Genomic DNA, 18,003 nt, shown 5'->3' on the forward strand with positions numbered 1-18,003 from the left:
CGGCGCCTTGCCCTGGCACTCCCCTTGCATTGCCCAGAAGAGCTGCCCCCAGATGTGGAGAGAGACCTTGGAGCAGCCTGACCACTCCCCCTCCCTAGAACTTGTATGGAAGGGAAGGGACGGATCCTCTTTGCATTTACTTCCCTGAGTGCTGAGCTCCTCTGCAGGGCCTAAAGCAGCCATAGGGTCATTTACACCAGGGTGAGGGAAATGAAAACGCTCCGATTGGGTAGCACTCCCGACCCACTTTGCACTGGTGAAAATGACGACCCGCGATCCCTCAACAGAGGCCTAGGTTTATAAAGCCAGGCTGCTACAAAGCGACATTTTAAAAAGGACAAAAAAAAAAAAATCCCATCTCGTAAACATTTTCAGAAAAATGAGAGTCTAGAAAGTTGTGAATAAAGGAGCGAGATAGACAGGAACAATAGAGGAGGTTACTGAGCCGCAGCTAATCAGATTTCAGAAGCCAAGATAAAGGAGCAGGGGAGAACATGAGATTGGGTAAAAATAAACAAGATGCAGCAGAATGAAGACGGCTGCAAACTGTGAGTAAGATCAAGTGGAACAGGCAGCAGTATTAATCTGTAATCTGAAAAACAGCAAGTGCAGCTAGAAGCCGCAGCGGGGGAGAAAACAAAACAGAACCCCCATCTCTTGACCCAAAAGGAATATCTCCCCCACCCCAAAGTAATAATAAAGCAGCGTCTGACCCATCTTACTGCATAAACTGGAGTGAGAAACACAGCCATGGGCAGAGTATTCTTCACCAGAGGGGAAGGGCGAAAAAGAGAAATCCCATGAGACCCAGCATAGTGGAAGCTTCTGCTATCACAGCTGCAAGGGGAAAAAAAATCAGGTTGAAATATCAATTCCTATTGTGTCTCCACTCAAGTCCGGCTCTTGTGGAAGGAAAGAAAACACCTTGAATAAAACCCACTAGCTTGAGTTTTCTCTCCACACAAAAGTTAAGAGCGTACTGGGTTGTTCGGTTGTTTGTTTTCTGTGTCTTGTGTTGCGTTTGTACCTTTCAAATCCCCTGGGATTAAGGGAGATGAGACAAAGGCACAGCATCCCACTGATTGCATTCAGAACCTGATGGCGGGGGCGGGGAGGAGAGAGAAACAGGCTGATTTTTTTTTTCCTTTACCATTTAAAGGCCAAAGACAACTGTAGTGAGCTGTGCTCCAGGCGTGGCAGGAATGAGATCCATGTGTCATGCCCATGGAAAGTTATTGTCATTACCTTTTTGCAGGAAAGTAACGCAGTAGGTTCTAGCTTAGGGGAGGGCAAACCTTTTGGCCCAAGGGCCACATCTGGGTGGGGAAATTGCATGCAGGGCCATGAATGTAGGGCTGGGGCAGGAGGGTGGGGTGCAGGGTGTGGGAGGGGCTCAGGGCAGGGGGTTGGGGTACGGCAGGGGTGTGGAGTGTGGGAGGGGGCTTGGGGCAGGGGATTGGGCTGCGGGAGGGGTTCAGGGTTCGGCCCGGGGCCGCTTACCTGGAGCTGCTCCGAGGTGGCAACGGCGCACAGCGGGGCTAAGGCTGGCTCCCTGCGGCCCCGGGGGGAGGAAGGGGGAAGAGGGCTCTGCTCCCTGCCCTCACCAGTGAGTACCTCCCCCAAAGCTCCCATTGGCCGCAGTTCCCCTTTCCCAGCCAATGGGGGATGCGGGGGCGGTGCTTGCAGGCAAGGGCAGCGCGCAGAGCTCACCCCGCCCCCCAGGGCCGCAGGGACATGGTGTCGGCCATTTCTGGGAGCAGCGCGGGGCCTGCAGCGCCACGGAGGCGGCAGCCCCGCGGGCGCCGTTTGCCCACTCCTGTCCTAGCTGCAGGTTTTTGAGTGAGATCAGCTGGGCCACAAGGAAGTACCTTCATTACAATTCACTTTGAATTTCAAGGGGGCACAAGAGGGTTAGGGACAATACAATAACATCTTCATTCATCTCTTGAAACTTTAACTTTCTGGTGCTGGCTAGAGATTGGGGTGAATCACAGCATGAGTCTGATCTCCAAACTATGGGAGAGTATGGACCCACATCCAAACCTCAGGACTTAGGGCTCTGTTGTGAGTCAAACTAATAACATGAAATGGAGGCCCCCTCTAGCCCAAAGGTTCTCAAACTGTGGGTCGGGACCCCATTTTCATGGGGTCACCAAGTCTGTCATTAGACTTGCTGAGGCTCAGGGTTGAAGCCGAAACCCAAAGTGGCAGGCTCGGGCTTCGGCCTCAGGCCTGGGTGGTGGGGCTCACATTGCAAGCTCCCTGCCTAGGATTGAAGCCCTTGGGCTTCCGCTTTGCTCCCCCCCACACACCTGGGGTGGCAGTGCTGGGGTGGGCTCAGTCTTTGGTGTCCCCCACCCAGTGGGGTTGTGTAGTAATCAGAAGGGGGTTGCGGTGCAATGAAGTTTGAGAACCCCTACTTTAGCCAATGGATACGAAGCCAACCTCTGCAAATCTTGCTTATCGCTATTATAAGCCCAGGCCTTAACAGTGATTGCAGACACTCCCTGGACTTTGGCGGTGCTCTGGATTCCAACTTGACTCTAAAGGTTCTGGCTCGTATGTAGCACTGAGCAAAACCAGTCCCTTTCTGCACACAGACTCTCAAACAGCATACTGGCTTCATCTGGTAAATTGGTGAGTCATATTGAAAGTGCCTTGAATTCAAACTGAAACAAGGTGGGGAAAAAAAACCCACTTTCAATCAGAAATGGTTAAGCAAATTATTGCCAAGGGATTTCTTTTCCCCTCTGTAGCAAGAACTCTGAAGAGCCTTCCATTTCCTTCCCCAAATACATTTTCACATCTCCGATTTAGTTACGGAGGAGTGGAGTGAATCAGTCCCTTCCTTTTTCTGGCTGACAGCCGCGCAATCAGTTACATTTTCTGAAACCTGCAAAATGTCAACATATTAGAAAAATATGCAGACATTTCACATTTCATTTCTGATGAGCGTCCCCCCCCCTCCACCCTTTCCCGAATCATTGCCATCTGGTTATTAGTCCTAGCGTTCCGAGTTCTGACGCCGTCAACTCGACGTTTGCTAAAGTCAGCAGAGGCTTGGAGTTTTTGCAGCTTGGCAGTGTCTCTGTCTTTATTGTGATGATCCGACTGAAATTAGCTTTTCTGACAGAGCATTACAAGGCTCCTAGTCACAGCACTGTACCCTGCAACAACTCGATGCGATTTTAAAATACAAAACCAAAACAAGCACCCACTGCACTTCCCTCCCTCCCCCCCCCGCCCCGCACAAAATAATTTTAATTGCTCTACAAAGATCATCTGGTAGATGCCTGGAAACATAATACCACAGTCTGTTGTAATTAAGGAAAATAAAAGTTCTGTTTGAAATGAAACAATTTGGCGAGGCTGGTTTTGCACTGCGGAAAACAGGTTTGTGTTCCTGAACAAGCGGAGAGACGCATCAGCTAATTAGATCCCCTCACTCCATTATTTTTTTTTTCCATTATGATGGTTTGTTATTCCTTTGCCTTAAAATTAATGAGGTTAGGCTGTGCACACTGTGTTTATTTTCAGTTCAGATCACAGCCAAGTGTGAGAGATTGCACTTAATGTGTAATTATAAATTAACGATTCTTCTTTTAAAGGGGGAAAGTTCCCTTTTCCTCTTGTCGCAGTTATTTCTGACTGCACTGCAGTGAGCTGAAAAAAGGGGGAGCTGTTCTGATGGAAGTCTAAACTGGAATTCAGGGTTTGAGGTTACAGCCGAATAAGAGACTGCTGGCTTTGAAATCTCACAAGATTTTGTCTCCCCACATGGCAAAAATCTTTGGAACTCAGCTGAAGTCTCAAGTTTTCTATCGACTTGGGACAAATCTGAAAGTGTGACTATAGAACCACAGAGGTGGCTTTCAATTTGGGGATTCAAATCTGAACCTCCATGGGATTTCAGAGGGGTTTTGACCAGAGGCTTCGCTTTTGGCCCATCTGTAGTTACCGAGAGGGTGGAGGGTCTTGAGATGTCCATCCCAATAGCAGCTATGAGACACAGAGGCGCATTATTTCTGTCCTGGGTCCCAGACACCCTCTGTAGAAGGGTCCATACAAGGTCTCACTTAAGCTTTAAAGCGTGAGAGTTAAGCAGTGCAAAGGTCTCATGCAAGTCCTTGCAAAGGGGCGAATTTCTCCCCTAACAGTTAGGGTCCGTCAGCAAGATTATAAGCCAGCCAAGTTCGCGAAGGATGATCTAGACAAGAGGTTCCCCCTCTCTCTGTAATTGGAGGCTGACTATATCCTACTGCGGTTTGGGCAGCTGGTGAACAACAGTGAACAGTTCCTGTTAATCTAAACTAGCAGGGACAAATATTTCCTTTGGATGGATTTGCGATTAAAAAAAAAAGTCCTGCCAAGTGGCCAGTGAAACCCTTGGTGCCATAAAGCCGAGGGGAACTCCCCAAAACACACCCACGCTGCTGCCATGTGCAGTTCATAGGCAACTGACTTCAATCAGTTAAACCAAACTAGACAGAGGCTGCAAGCTGAGTTTGGAATGTAAACCCCCCTTCCCCCGTGCCCAGTTGCTGCTCCACCGGGTGAGCGACCCAGGCACTCCCACTAACTCGAGGAAAACAAGTTCCTTGAACAGATTGCCTAGATTTCCCTCCATGCGTGCAAGACAAATCCAAGGTGAAGCTGATGCCGGAGAGCGGACTGCACTTGTAGCATCAGCTGGTTATTAAACTCGCCCTTCGCCCGTCATAAAGTCATGTTCCACTCAGGCTCTCTTAGAATAATCGGCTCCTTTAAGAGGTTTGTCTTCCAGCGTCGCCGCCAGCAGAAACCGCGATGGAGCACAGTCACGTTTGTCAACCTGTTTTCAGACTCATCTCCCACTGAAAATGGTCTGTCTGGCTGAGTAATCCCTCTTCTCGCCCCCTGCACACACACAAATTGACCTTACAAATTCTCAAACAGCTTTATGTCTTCTTTATGGGCCTTTCTCTGCATGGGTCCTTATTTTTTTCCTCTGTAGTTATTTTTCTTTATGTCCTTCCCTGCTTTCTCTTTACTCTGTACACGAAGCCTTTATGGTGCCTTTGCCTTTTCCTTTTTTTTTTTTTTTTGTCCTTCACACCCCATTTTCCTGGTTTCGCATGAGACCCTGGGGTATATACTGTACCTTCCCAAGGCTGAAGATCACAGGTGCAGAACATATGTTACTTTGTGCTGTGCTGGAATGATACATTTTACTTCTACTCAATCTGGCCTTTTCTGGATAGTGGCGAATTCTAGCATTCTGGGTAACCGCACTCACTCTAAAGGTGGCTTTGTACTGTTGACGTTAGCCCCACTTCAAGCAAGTCCAAATCGGGTTTGTTCTTAGCTTGTGACATTAAAACGCTGGCATAGACAAGAAGCACCGGAAAACTAGCTAGCATGTTCCGATTATTCCTGACACTCCGCTGCGGGCAGGGCACTTGTACTGCTTAACTGCACCGCGAGGCATGAACCCGGGGAGTCAGGCAAGTGGAAGAGAACTGCTAGTTTATTGGTGTTTATTATCTGTATTATAGTAGCAGCTAGGAGTCCGAACCAATTAAATCAGGGCCCTGTTGTGCCAGGTGCTGTATAAACGCACAATAAGAGACAGTCCCAGCCCCAAAGAGCTTACGTTTTGAATCGACAACTGGGACAAAGGGCAGGTGGGGAAACTGAGGCACAGAACAGTGAAGTGGCTTGCCTGAGGTCACAAAGTAGGTCAGTGGCAGAGCCAGGAATAGAACCCGACTCCTATTACAGCGTCCTGTCCTCTAGATCACGCTGCCTTTCCCCATTACATACTACTGGCCCTAGCATTTCCATTCCACTGTCTCATTCCCCAGCGTAGACTGTATCATTCCCCAGTTTAGGGCCTGATACTGGTTGACTGAAGTCCCTGGCAATTTTGCCCGTTGAGACAGGAGCAAGTTAAGCTCCTTCAAGGCAAACCTTAGTTTAAGGCTGTTTTCATTAGGGTAGCTAGTTCAACCTGTTTAATTCAGATTAATTTAAGTAGGCCACTTGGGACCGACTGGCTCTTTAGCCATTTTTGTAGTGCCCATCACCATAGCTCTTGGGCAGCAATCACACTCTGCCCTCCCAGTGTGCCTTCCATCAGACAATCTCTATGTTCTTCATGCAGCTTAATGAGGCCCCTTCTCCCCCTTCCATCCCCCGGCCTCAGGCAGAGGAAGCAGGCTGAAAGTCATTCGGCCTTTTATTTGATCAATGCTTTAAGATCAATCTCTCCAGCTATAATTACATTTAACAATATTTTGATGCTGCTCTTTGCGTTTCCCTTAGAGATTAAACACACCTGTCCACGTAGCACATGGGAGCAGATGGAGTCCACGCAGAGCTCTGCGTGTCTGTGTCTGGAACGTGCTAAGACGAGCAGCTTTGGGTTTCTCTTCCAATTACAGCCGGAGAGCTTGATTTGAAAACATAATGGGATGGGCATGATTAACCAGGGCAGCCTTTGTTACAATTCCAGAGTTGCTTAAAATGAAAAGATATCTAGGTACTTGGACTGAGCCCCTTTAAATACGAAATGTGAATATTGTCTCCCCTGTGCTGTTGGCTGCCTTCTCCAGTTAGCCTAGAGAGGCAGAATGGTTTAAGTAATCCGAGCAGGGCGCAGGGAGGAGTCACACTTCTTGGATAGAGTTGGGCAAATCTTGGATTTTTTGGTTTACTAGCAGTTGCGGGGAAGGGTGTTGTTTTAGGGTAACCCGAAAATAATAGTTTTTTAAATGGTGGGTGATTGGATAAATCAGAAAAAAAAATCCATCTGGGATTGGAACAAAAATATTTTGGTGGGATTTCAAGTTATTTTTAAAATAGGGATAATTCTTACTTTAGTCTGCCAGCCAGATCTAAAAAGGATCTTATTAATGAGTCAGGGTAACTCATCAGCTAGAAAAAATGTACTGTTGTCACACATGAAAAAAATAATAAAATCACAAAAAGGGACACAACTCGAAGACACATAGTTTAAGGCCTGGTCTGCACTGGGGGGTGGGGGTGTCAACCTAAGATACGCAACTTCAGCTACAAAAATAGCGTCGCTGAAGTCGATGTATCTTAGTTCGACTTACCTCGCGTCCTCATGGTGCGAGGTCGATGGCCGCGGTTCCCCCGTCGACTTTGCTTCCGCCTCTTGCTGAGCTGGAGTTCAGCAGTCGATGGGAGAACGATTGGGGATCGATTTATCGCGTCTACACTACACGCGATAAACCGATCCCCGATAGATCGAGCGCTACCCGGCGATCCGGCGGGTAGTGTAGACGTAACCTAATTTTGACCAAAACTGGCAGAAAGCTTCTAAATACAATTGCTAATGCACCTATATAAAAAACAGAACACTGTTTTGGAAAGTTTGGGAAATATTTAGCCCCAGATGATATATTTTATGCATTTTCCTGTACAGACGCTCCCCGGGTTACGCAAACCCAAGTTACGCAAATCCGCACTTACGGAAAAAGTTCTGTAAATTCTGTAAGCTAGAAAGTCTTTTTTGGTTTTTGGTTTAGGTTTTTTTGCATAATGGTCAGGTATACGTTGATGACTTACGCAAAATTCGAGTTACGCAAGGTGTTCTGGAATGGTACGCTTGTGTAAGTCGGGGAGCGTCTGTACTTTTTGCCTTCCGTTAAAGCAAAAGTCTGTAGTCACATGACAGCACGAGCTTGTCCATACCAGGTAATACATCAAACTGTGTGTCATTATTTGTAGAATGGACTGATCTGAGAAAAAAATTCTGTCTGCTATTTTATGAATAGTGGCTACTGTCCTAGGATTCCTGCACCAGCAACTAATGTTAATACAGCATATACAATGAGGAAATATTTTCAGGATATGTTTCATTCTCAGGGCCAAGACTGGACATACATTGTTTATCATGAAACAACCTATTGCAAAGCACAGTTGGTTAAATGGAGGAATCAAAACTAATTTGATAGGAACCACCTTGAGGTGGGAGTCATGCACTCTGCGCTGAATTTCATGGGCAATATAGGCAGCAATGAAGGAAAGTGGGTTTGAAAACATTCTTGTGGAAGCCACCGTCTATGAGCCATGCTCTAAGAAGGAAAACATATAACCATGGCGTTAGTATCCACAAAGTAATGAATGAAGCAATGAACTGCTTGAAATGGATGACAGTTGGCGGTTCCATGAACAATGGTGTTCTCCCAGAAGGTGACACATCTTGGAGAAAGCTGGATTGTACAGTGATGCATTTGAAGCTGTAGAAAAGGCACACAGAGGAAACAGAGTAGAAGCACTGAATGCGCTGGCAGACTTAAGGAATAGTACCCAATCACTCCACCAGGTCATGGACACTTATGCTACCCAAGAAAAAAACTGTTCATAAGCATTTCTCTTCTGGGAAAACTATCTAATGGATTTCTCCCAACTACTAATGGATACTTAGCAGCCAAGAGAGATGATGACAAATCCATGGAGCTTGAGACATTTGCAGAGATGATTCCACTTACTTCCAATGTGGTCATGTGAACGATGCTAGATGGAGTTCTGTAAATGTAGCAGAAACCGGACTTCTGGAGGAGGAGAAGCCAGCAATATGTCACATCCTAGTTGTTTGTCAGGGAGCAGTATACCCAACTGCCAGACCCTTCAATGGTGGATGGCATGACATGTCTGTTGAGCAATCACTCAACAAGAACTGTGGGAAGCATCAGCATCTTTGCACAAAAGATAAGGCTCTGACCAAGTATTAACTGGCTGCAGCTGTAACAGCTGTGACAAAACAAATGTGTGAAGGGCAGCCTTCGGCAACAGAGCTCCACAAAGCAGCTATCACAAAGTGCATGGCTGCAGATGAAACGTCTGTCCAAGAATGACAAATCCTTTTAGCACTGAACCTGGAAGAAGCCCAGACAACAGACAGCCACTTGTGAACACCGTGGGCCCACCTGAAATTGCAGAAAGTTAGTGCATGATCAGAGAGAACGGCACACAAGAAATGAAGCAGTTCGTACCCAGGAGGCTGCAAAGGGGTGAGGCACAATCTCAAATCATTTGGTAATCTCAGCAAAACAATCGAACAAGAGAAGAAGCAGACAGGACAAACAATAAACTACTGATTGTCAGATCTTCAGCAAGCTGATCGTTATTGCCCAGTCTGGAGATGTTGCTATCCAAGGTTTGAAGTATGTCCCGTTTCCCCTCTGCCGGAACTCGAGGTGGATCACAAGGACAAGGAACATGCAGATTCACGCATGTTCTTCCACGTTGCTGATGCAAAGCAAACACTCGGCATGAACAGGGCGCTAATGTGGAGTTTGGAATCAGATGTTGCACTGATGTGCCTAAGTTATTGTTCTATTCTTGGGGCAGATTAATTCTATTTCTGAACTGGTGTTGGCCCAAAGTAGGGAGGCATTCCCATGCATAGAGTAGCTGGGAACGGACACGCATCTTATGCTGCCAAACATTTATGCTATCAGTGGATGTGACGCTACTTCAGCTTTTAGAGGCAGGGGAAAAAGAGAAGATTGAAGACAGCAGCTGACCTCCAGAGAAGCGGATAGAGAAGGAATTTAGAGCTCCCTATCCCAAGCAGCACGAGTGTGGGGGAAGAGGAACTCCAGAAAGCCTCTCACACACCCATCTGGACACCCCAGGTTTAGGGATCTGTGTCTATGGCAGGCATTGAGGCTGCTTGTTCTCAATTCCCCACCTTGGTCTTGGGTGCGAGGCTGTGGCCTGCACTGACAGCATCTATTCTGTACTCCCTTCTGTGATCTCAGTGCTTGTGGCATTCACAACGCATGCCCATTCTCAGTTCTCTGGGTCCTGGTGATGTGGCATGCCCAATCTCAGCATAACCCTTCTCCTCTGCAATCAGGGCGATATGCCCGTTCTCAGCTCCCTTACAGTCACAGCATGGTCTGCCTATAAAATGGACCAAATATACCTGGACTCAGCTCCTCCCTACCTCAGGACTGCGACCCAGATCCACAGAAGGACTTAGATGTGGCAATATCAGCAGTGCCATCGCTGCCTTTTAGATGCCTAGAAAAAATAATTGGAAGAAAGAGATTCCCAACGCTTGAGCTGAGCACATAGGCTCCCTCTTCAGTGAAAAGGGAGAGACAGGTACCTAAGAACGGAATTCATAAAAGCCAGCAGGGAGTTGCCTGAGCTAGCCACTGGGATACAGCAATGAGAGAGGTTCTGCTAAGCCCTGCCTCTTTCAGGGAATTCAGCGCCTATCTCTGCCAGGAACCCCCTCTCCCGGAGTCAGGTGACTTCGATGCCCCAACCGTTTCTTATGAGACTGTGAAGTACCGGCCTAACACCCTGCAAAACAGCCGAGGGCAGAGGGGGAAGGAATTGGGAGGCCTGGGGTGTAACCTTTAGCCTAGTGGTTAGGGTCTTCACCTGTGAAGGACCCTGTTTCAGTTCCACCCTCTGTCTGATCAGGAAAAGGCCTTTAAAGAAGGGTCTCCTACACTGCCCGTCTCCTCCAGGGGTTAGGGTACTCACATGGGCTGAGGGAGATGCGAGTACGAATTTCCCCTCTGCTTGTTAAAAGCGGGTTTGAGCAGGCATCTCAGGCAGCCCAGATTTATGCCTTAACCTTGGGGGTACCACAATGGGGAGCTCCCTCACTCTTGCCTGTTGAAGCTATTCCACTTTGATTAAATATTTATTGGCCCCAAAGGGACAAGGAAACGCGAGCCCTCTGCAGGCTAGTGGTTGGGGTACTCCCCGGGGTTTGAACCCCTTGCTGAAAAGGGATTTGAACTTTGCCCTCTTACCTCTCAAGGGAATGGCCTAAGTCCTGGACGAGAAGCCCTGCCGGTCTGAGATCGGGGTTCTCCGTGTTCGAAGGGAGAAAGTAAAATCAACGGATCGTTACTGCTAATATCCCCCGGTATGAAGAGGAATGGCATTAAAATGAGCAGGGGCCGCACGCGGTAGTTGTCGGTTCGCAGTCTGCCCGTGCGCCGTGGTAGTTATCAATTTTTAATTAGGCTAGTGCCATTAGGCGAGTTAAATAACAACTGAGATCTGTCTTTTCATGTACAGGGGGGAAAACAGAGCCCACTAGAGAACAGAGCTACAAGAGTGTAGAGCATTTAAGAGCAGTTACAGCATAAAGAGCTCCAGATGGGAGGAGTTAGGCACAGCTGCTTTCTTTTCCGTGGCTCCAGTCAATCAGGGTTACTCTAAAATTGTGATTAATTAATCAAACAGCACGACGCTTTCCTGGCGTCTTTCGTCTCTAGCAATTCCACTGGGAGTGCAGTGGGGGGACAATCTGTTTGGAGAGAGAGCTTCTTTCTGCTCAGATTCTATCCTAAATCCAGAGCTTTTGGAAAGCTGTGCAAAATACATAGATATATATTCTGGAACTGTGAGCAAATGAGCCTACCAGAGGCAGTGCGGTTTATGGAGTTTTGTTGGGGTAAAGGGGGGTCAGATTCTTTTTGCAGCAATGTGGTGCTCCGGAGAAAGCACGTATAGGGATGCAGAGCATTTACGCTAACTTGCAAAGCACGGTGGAGCCGGCTGCAGGGTTCTGGCTTTTTTATATATGCCAACGTTTGAGGCAGCTTGATTGTGGTGCGGCTCAAACCCACTGACTGATGGCAACAGCTCGAGCTGCGGGCTCTCTGCGTAAGCTCTCTTTACGCAGCTCTGACAATGCACCTCAGTTCTGATCTGCCGCCGCCCCCACCATTCCCGCCCTGGGCTTTCCCACATCTCTCTGCTAACACACTCCAACCCTCGTCCCTACTTTCCCACGCAGCTCTGCGGAGGCACCTTCATCCTGACCCGCAGCCCCGTCCCTGCTATGCCTGGGATCTAGTGTGGGGGGTTTGTGGGAGGTGTCAAACAGGGACTCAGCAACCACGATTAAACTCACTCTTACTTACAGGACCTAAATGGAACGACGCCGGTGAAAGACACGTCACTTACAGTCTGGTTCGCCTGGCCCTAAGGCTAGGAGTGTCTTTACCACACCATCCCCGACAGATGCAGGATACGGGACGACACCGGTGGACCATGCTGCATATGACAGTGCCTGCAGCATGGCCCCCAATGGTCTGCACGGGGCGTGCAAACTGGGGACGGGGAGGCGGCTATTTCTTCTCTCTAGGGTCAGGCAGTGCCACCCATCGACAACTTCACAACGTTCCCTGGGAGGAACTCCTCTTCCTCTCTGCCCTTCTCCTCCCTATTGCATATACAATGAGGTCCTTTGGGCCAAGGGCTCCCTCCTGGCAGGGGAGGGGAGCGTGGAAGGGGGAGTCGTTGGCTCTCTGACCCCAAGGAAGCCCCTCCAGGAATCTTCCACAGGGATCAGGCTCTGCAGAGGGGGATGGCGCAAAGCAGGGGGTGACAGCTCTTTAGAAGCAACCTGCCCTTGTGCCCCATAGGGATTCCTGGCCCAGGTCAATACAGATTCCAACAGCAGCGCACCGAGTTCTCCTCGCTGGGATGAGACTGCGCGGGAGGGGTGTTGGGATACCCCGGGAGCAGGGGTTGGGAGGGAGTCCCGAGGACTCCACTCTGACAACGGGGGCAGTTCTTGGGAGCGCTACAAGCGGCCGGCACCTTTCCCCTGCCGTAAAAACAGTGCGGGTCCATACTCCGCAGCTCTGGCTCCTACTTGGAAATCATCCACGTAGGGGACAGTCCAGCCCTTGATCTCACTGTTCCTGACCCCAGCCTCCACCAGTGGGAGCCAGTGTCATCATGACTTCCCCATGACATTTCAACCTTGCCCTGGCTGTACAGTGCTAACAGATTGGTAACAGGCATCACCTTCCATCCTGCCAGTAGCTACATGTCTGTGCTGAGTGTAATGTGTAATGCCTCTTGCTTATCAGCTCAAATCCAGTCCCCGTCGGTAGCAACCTGAGGAATGGCTAGGAGGCTTATGTGAAATGAGCTAGCTCAGTTCATGTTTCTTCCCCATCACAACTGTACTGCCTGGACCTCGTGTTAGCACAGCACAGAGGCTAAGGGCGGAATGGGCTCGCTGATGCCAAGATTTAAAATTAAGGTGCAAGGGAGCGCGGGTGGGAAGCCTGTGTTGAATTCTCTCTGTGGATAAACAGGAGACTGCTGTCTCCTCAGTGGCCAGGCCTGCACCTTTCTTGTATTTAAATAGTCCAGAGCCTTTCCTGAGCACTAAAATTCACTTAAAGGAAAACAACCTATGGATGTCTGTGGGCCATTTCCTTAGGAGGAAAAGTCCTGTGGAAAAGCAAAAGGATATTCTGAAATGGAGTCAAGGGACGGGGTCTCCAATGGCAATATATTTATCTGCTCTCGTTATGAATGGCCACTTCATTTGAACCTCCCTGACAATTTAGGCCAGTGTAGTCTTGAGTAAAGATTCTCTCCGGGATTTCCAGAAGGAGCCCAATGGGAAAGAATTTCCTTGGGATTTGGGTCCCCAACTCCCTTAGGCACCTTCGAAAATCCTAGTGCCTGGTAATTAGGATGCAAGGCCGTATGGCATTAGTGGAGTGGGAGTGGAGTTCGACTGGGACTCACAGATTTTGTTTCCACCTTTGATTTTCCCTAATCGGGGTCAAGCCAAAGTCACTCCGTGTAAGAACCTATGCAGAATAGGGTGGAATAGAAAAGCGCCCTAAAGAGTCACATAGAGGATGGGGGAATCCATCTAGGCAGTCACATGATGCAGCGGGGGAGCTAGCTCACGGATGGAGGTCACTAACTCTGCCTAGTACAAACAGGTCCTCAAATTGTGCCACATGGACCAGACGGGTTACAACAGCATCCCTTCCGGTGGGCAGCGCAGTGAGGCCTTTGGGGACCTGAGGAGGAGGAGGATGGAGGAGCTGGCTGACTAGGAGTGATTCTTCCCCTTAGTGGGGCTGCAATCAATGAGTGAGAGAAATGAAACTCTGGCTTTGGACAAAGGCAGGGAGGAAAGACCTGCTGTGTTTTTAGCTGAGATAAGCCTGAGCCATGGACCTCAGATCTAGACTTCCCCAAAGTTCAGGGCTTCCCTCTGGGACCCATCTCACCTAGAAGTCAATGGACCAGTTGATTTCCTTCTCCCTCCAGCTGGTAATAACAAACCTTTCTCTCTTTCTCTCCCTTGTCCAGGCCCTGGAGCAGTTCATGACGGCAGCAACGCGGCTTCCAGAGCAATGGCCTGCCTCTGGCTATCGGGCACCCTCCTGGCTCACTTCCTCATCAAGTTTTGATAAGAAAGCAAAGGGTCCTCGGAGGCGACACCTGGCTTCTCCCACACCACAGACTTTACTCTCTACACTGCGGGGGCAACACCCAGTTTTACCACTTGAACGTACTGCCAGGGGGGAAGGGAGAGGGAGCGGGGGAGGGGAAAAGAGTTCCAACCGCCTGTTGGGGGATAAGTCATGGGTGTTTCGCAAGGCGAATCAATTTCTTCTACCCCGGCCCCGCCCTCAACCCTATTTATAAACCTATCCTAAAGTTAAGCAGGTCTCGGCCGAACCTGTTCAAATTGCCCCCAGAGACGTGTCTTGGTTTGAGGGACGACACACAGCGGAAGTCAAAATGAGTCAAAGTGTCCTATTATCTCTGTGTCTCTTAAGCAAAAGGATTGTTCTTTCTACTTGTTACACTGTACATACCTGTTCATGTTGATAAGTGTCCTATTACACTTGGGCTTCACCGGGCATCCATCTGGAGGGATGTTTTAATAAATCAATCCACCCACCCACCCGCCGCCAGCACCTGGGCTCTCGGCAACAACTGCAGTAAGTTGCGGCTGTGAATGGGCCATAGCGATAGTGCATTTGGACACTGACAAAGGGTTTGAGATCCCTTGGAGTGCAGAAAGGGAAAAGCTAGGGGACACTGTTCTCCCCTCTTGCTAAAACTGATGGCTGAGTGGCTAATGCAAACAGATAAATAGACAAAATGGTGAGTCATCCATCTCCCCATCCATCAAAGTAATCACAGAGCCATTCTATCCATCCATCTATCCTATTCACCCATCCATCTAATTAGCTATCCATCTGGCTTTCTATCTCACCATCTCTTTACTGTATTTATCAATTTATCAATGTAATTATCTGTGCTTCTATCCAAATCTCTCCTTCTCTGCTCTTCATCCATCCATCAGCGTAATCATCTCTATTGAGTCACCTATTTATCTAGCCAAGTTTCTATCCCGTTCCCTCCATCCATTTAGCCGTCTTTCTATTTTGTCTGTTCATCCACCTGTTACGGCGGAGGATATTGAGAAATTTCACAATATTACATTTATGCGTGTGGTAGAACGTAACTACTGGCCATAAAGCTAAGCAATATTTGGCCATTTGGGCATGTCTCTGACAATTCAAAACACGATAATGCAGTAGCAATCCTTCACTTAGTCCTCCCCGCAAAAAAATAAAATAAAATAGAGATCTGTTTTCTCCTACCTCCCCAAAATATATACTTTCTTTTTTAAAGTAAACAACACCCCTCACTCCACCCCAATGCTGTTATAATCTTTTGCCTTTAAGAACCAATGTTTTATATCTGCTAACAGGTGCTTGTACTGCTGTTTTCCAATGGGGATGCATCCAGTTTTCTTTAAGAAAAAGTCCTAATTATCCATTATTTATGGCAATTCCAAACAACATGTTCACTACCCACCCTGGGAGAGCCAGACGCAATCTGGCCAACACTTCTATGCTCACTCCCTTTCCCAGCCCCGATCCTCATTTGCTCTGTTCGGAATCCATCCAGTCAGAAGCTGACAGAGGCCAATTATTTTGCTAGTGTGTTGACATCACTCTTGTATTTGTTTGGGAACCTCTTATGAGCAGAGGGTACTTGAATAACTGACTTAATTTCCAAGCACTTGATTAACTCAACACAGAAAACAGATGGGAAAGAGGAAGGGAAGAGAAAAAAAAATACAAACTCTCACAAACCTACATTCACATGGTTTCCTGTTTCTCAGTTGCTTCTGTCGAAGTGTTTTAGAGAGGGAATTTCAGGCAGCTGTCTCCAAAATGGAACAGCAGCATCAGACCTTTTATTTTTTAGACTATGGATGTTTATTTTGAAAGTTTCAATTGATTCTTCCCCAAGTTCCTTGGTTTGATTTAGGCCTTATTTGAATGAGACATGGCACTTTCTTGAAAGCCTAATGGCAGTAAGGGAGGAATCTGCATTGCTTAAATGTCTTTGAATGTATTTTTTTTTTAATTAAAAATACTACTAGCTTTCTGGGTCACTGCTAAGGCCTGACAGGGCTAGAGGACTGTAGCATTCGCAGACCAAACTGCAGCCTGCATGACAGTCATTCCAATCAACACCCCAGACCGGACTGGGCGGCACAACATGACCTGAATCACTAGAGTGAATCAAGTGACTCTTACAAAGACCTGCCAAGTAGAAACCTCTTTGCTTTTTCTGATCCCACAACACAGACACTATTTTCCAGGTAGGAAGTAAAAGGAGACATTGATTCATTTGGTTATTTTTGTTGTTGTTGATTGTTTTAGGTTTTTTTTCCTTTTACCACTGTGGCCATCTGACTGGTGCTGGTCTGAATGCAGTAAGCAAACAAAATGCAGTAAGGAAGCATACAACCTACCATACTGAGCTGCCGACAGCCACGTGTCAGGGACGCAAAGATGAACTTGCAGAGAGGGAGTGACTTGTACTGGTTTCCAGTAGGATCTAGGTGTTTTAGTCGGAAGGGCAAGGATGTGCCTCATCCAATCTGTCAATAAATGTAAAACATGAATGATTAAAAAAAAGTCTGAAAAAAAACTTATACAAGACTAAACATTTGGGCGGTATATTCATAAAATGGAGCAGGATATTCTTTTGAGTTCATGCATATGAAAAAAAAAATCCAGCACAGTCGAGTTCTTGCATGTATACACTTGCTTTCCCATTTATTTTTCCTTCCAAGAGGAAAGGTTTGAGTATGAAGAGGAACATGCCTGGATTTCACCACCACCACCACCACCAGTTTTACTGCTCTGAAAAAAAATCTAACGGCACCCTCCCACTCTTTCAGCTGGATAAAAAAACATCATGAAGCTGTTGCACATTGATTTAATCTGTGCAAGAAGCCTCCTGCAACAGGTCCACATGGAACCTCGTTCATTGTCAAAGACATACAAAGGTGTATTATTATTTTAAACCCCAGATATACACGCTGGCTCCATTGGCTAATTAGGTGGAATGCTGGTAAAGAACTAAAACAATAAGTCTTCACTTTTATATCTAGTTCAACCACAAGTTATAGGCTAGCAGCTGGGATCATTGGGTATAATCTATGGCCTGTGTCATACAGGAGGACAGACTAGATGATCGTAACAGTCCCTTAAAAATCTATGAATTAGTACTGAAAAATGTTGTTGGTGTATGAATACCATAAACAGCAGCAGATGCCTTTAACTGTCAAAGCAGGGCACCAAACAGAGAGTTTTAAGTGCTTAATCATGCCATAACTCTGTTTAGGCTGAGGGAGGAGAGCTGCTGGAGAGTGGTCTCTCAGAGGGGTTAACTAGTGTAGCTACTCCTACCTAGACGCCTCTTCTCTTCCTGCCTGCTATCATCATCAGAGAGACAATAACTTGAGAAGCCACACAGACACGCATACTGCCGTTAAGAAGAGAGAGGTACAAGTGGAATCTAGTGGAAGTAATAAAAGACCATTTCAAAACAACATTTCAAAGCCCACTGGGGCATCCATATCTTTCATGACTTCCAAGGTCATGTGAACTGAAGTGCTGGTGGTAAATGTTAAGTGCCTGATACATGGTTGTTTGGAAGCCTGTTTTTTCCCGGTGTTCAGGAAAAATGCCACCAATGTAAGAGTCAGGTCTCCAGGTTCTGTTGCTGTGGTACAGCGTTCCCTAGGGCAAGGGCAGACAAAACGTTTTCACTTCAGTATCTCAAGTGCCCTGCAAATTTAGCCCAAGCTTTGGCAAAATGTTCACGTTAGCAAGGAAGCTCTAGGCTCTCAACTCTGTATCCCAGACACCACATCTC

At 47.5% G+C, this 18,003-nt stretch overlaps 1 protein-coding gene and 1 long non-coding RNA gene across 7 annotated transcripts in view; one reads left to right on the forward strand and one right to left on the reverse strand.

Moving 5' to 3' along the window:
• The window catches only part of OPCML (opioid binding protein/cell adhesion molecule like), an 823,390-nt gene extending 805,901 nt beyond the window's left edge, over positions 1–17,489 (forward strand). For all 5 annotated transcript variants that reach the window (XM_044996760.1, XM_044996764.1, XM_044996763.1 and 2 more), the window contains one exon: positions 14,119–17,489. In XM_044996760.1, coding sequence (XP_044852695.1) covers positions 14,119–14,219 — 101 coding nt within the window. In that variant the 3' untranslated portion in view covers positions 14,220–17,489. The remainder of the gene's footprint in view (positions 1–14,118) is intronic.
• LOC123354654 overlaps positions 1–18,003 on the reverse strand; it is a 57,044-nt gene that overhangs the window by 1,063 nt on the left and 37,978 nt on the right. For both annotated transcript variants that reach the window (XR_006574801.1, XR_006574802.1), the window contains exons 2-3: positions 16,592–16,720; positions 714–837 (exon numbers count right to left, since the gene is read on the reverse strand). This is a non-coding gene — a long non-coding RNA (uncharacterized LOC123354654). The remainder of the gene's footprint in view (positions 1–713; positions 838–16,591; positions 16,721–18,003) is intronic.

The sequence above is a fragment of the Mauremys mutica genome, chromosome 22 (genome assembly GCF_020497125.1).
Source record: "Mauremys mutica isolate MM-2020 ecotype Southern chromosome 22, ASM2049712v1, whole genome shotgun sequence".
NCBI lineage: Eukaryota > Metazoa > Chordata > Testudines > Geoemydidae > Mauremys > Mauremys mutica.